Below are 2,361 nucleotides of genomic sequence, written 5' to 3' on the forward strand. Positions count from 1 at the left end.
AAAAAAAAAAAAAAAAAAAAAACATTTTAAATGCATTTCCTAATTGGTAATTGAAATGAAGTCTTTAAGATTATTTAACAGGTACTTTTAAAAAAAAAATAAAATAAATACAAAGTATTTTTTATGTATGTATTTCTGATTATATTTTAATGGATATGATATATTTATATAACACATATATCTGTATATATATTTGTTCTTTATGTGATATATTAATGTGTGTTGATTTCTTAATTTTGCGAATTTATAGGAGGTTGAGATATTTTAGTAGCTTGTCTACAAATAAAAGGAAATGGCAAGATTTAAGTTATTTCTTGACAAATGATAGAGATACATCTTATTGGCGAGAGTTGACTTCTAAAATTAATGAAGCAGAGAAGTTAATCCAGATGGAGGAAGGGAAAGTATTCAAACCAATTGATTGGGCTGACTGGAACGAAAAAATAAGTAACAAGGAGCTCCTATCATGGTAAAAAAAAAATATATATATATATATAATATGTATATATTATGAATAGGTGAAATATATATATATTTATATATTTTTATTTTTATTTTCCATATAATTTAGTATGAAAAACTTTTATGATAACCAAATGAAGATGCTTCAAGAACTGGGAAGGGAAAAGGAGGAGGGGAATTTAAAAGAAGGTGAGGAAGAAAAAATATTTGAAGATGCCTTAAAGAATTGTAAAGAATCTGAAGAAAATTCTAAAAAATTATTAGTAGATGGAGCAAAAAGCTTGTGGATAAATTTTCATAACCCTAATGTATCAAATATTGATAATAATGAATGGTTAGATAGCGATTTATATTGGCAATCTTTTATTGAAAAGCATTCTATATATAATTTGAATAATAAAAATATAAATCCAGAAGATGATGAAAATTGTATATTTGAAAAAAATGAATGGCATAGGAAAACAAAAAAATTTAATGAGAGAAGTGATACACCTATATTATATGATTATATGATAAATTTACCATTTTGGGAGTATTATGATATTAATAGAAGATTTTTTTTTGAAAATATGTTATATTTTTTATTAAGGACAGGTTTAAATTTTCGTTTTTTTCCAGAAATATATAATTGGAAATGGCTAGCACATATAGAAGATTTACGTTATCAATATTTAAATATATCTCAATTAAGAAGGAAAACATATCAACTAAAAACTGTTAAAAGACAAGTTCCTTTAGAGTTGCAACCATTAGATTATGAGAATAAAGGAGAAGAATTTCATCTGAAATTATTAAATCATTTTAAAGAATATCAAAATTTAGTATTGGCAAGATTAATGTCAAATTATATTTTTTTATGTGATCCATATATACCTATTCAGACAAGTGAATCATTGAAAGGAGTACTTGATCGTTTCAAGCGTGGAAAGTTGTATAAGTTAGTCTCACATAAAAATGCAAATACAAAAGAAGTGGGTCACACAAAGGGGGGTATTACTGCCCACATTGACAATAACAATAATAACAATAATAATAGTAATAATGATGATGATGGTGATTGTTTGGTTAAGTGCTTGTTTTTTTTACCAGATGAAGATTTTATAGATACACAAAAGAATGAAACAAAAGATAATAATAGCAAATGTTCTAATATATATAAACCATTAGATGCTTTGAAAAATTTTTATTCTTATTTAAAAAAAGAAAATATCAAATTAAATGATTCATATAGTGAAATGTTAAATATATTTACACAAATTATTCAAGAAAGAGGAGAATATTGGTTACATATACCTAATGAAAAAATCACAGATACCTTTCTAAGAAGATATAATAAAGATGATTCATTATATCCTATGTTTGTTCAATATTGTAATGAATTAAATGAAGCTTTCTTAAATAAAGTTGAAATACCTCCACAAGATTATAATAAAGAAATTTCTCATATTGAAAAAATATACAATGAAGAATGTCGTTTTTTTCATACCTTTATGAATTCATTCTTAACACATGATGACAATTTAAATCTATCTTTTCAACAAACAAATTCTTTCGATCTATTAAAAATGAATGAAAAACAAATTGATGATCTAATAAAAAATGGAAACTTAATATTAATGGATGAACAAACAAATGAAAAAATAACTGAGCCAAAAAGGGCTTTGGAATATTTAAAACATAAGGAAATGCAAAAACATCAAATAAGAGAATTTGTTAAATCGATACCTCTATGAGGGATCACACAAATTAATGCACATATAAATAAATATAAATATATATAAATAAATATATATATATAAATATATATATATATTAATTTTTTTTTTTTTTTTTTTTTTTTTTTTTTTTTTTTTTTTTTTTTTTTAAATTTAATTTAATTTATTTATTTTAAAAAAAAAA

The 2,361-nt window shown here is 22.7% G+C and overlaps 1 protein-coding gene across 1 annotated transcript; it reads left to right on the forward strand.

Annotated features, from left to right (window-relative positions):
- Positions 1-55: 55 nt before the first annotated feature.
- On the forward strand, positions 56-2,195 carry PGSY75_0311800 (conserved protein, unknown function; the record flags this gene model as incomplete). Its single annotated transcript, XM_018783973.1, has 3 exons — positions 56-81; positions 251-469; positions 572-2,195. 3 exons carry the CDS (start codon positions 56-58, stop codon positions 2,193-2,195), a joined length of 1,869 nt encoding a protein of 622 aa, XP_018643556.1.
- Positions 2,196-2,361: the final 166 nt, after the last annotated feature.

The sequence above is a fragment of the Plasmodium gaboni genome, chromosome 3 (assembly GCF_001602025.1).
Source record: "Plasmodium gaboni strain SY75 chromosome 3, whole genome shotgun sequence".
Taxonomy (NCBI): Eukaryota; Apicomplexa; class Aconoidasida; order Haemosporida; family Plasmodiidae; genus Plasmodium; species Plasmodium gaboni.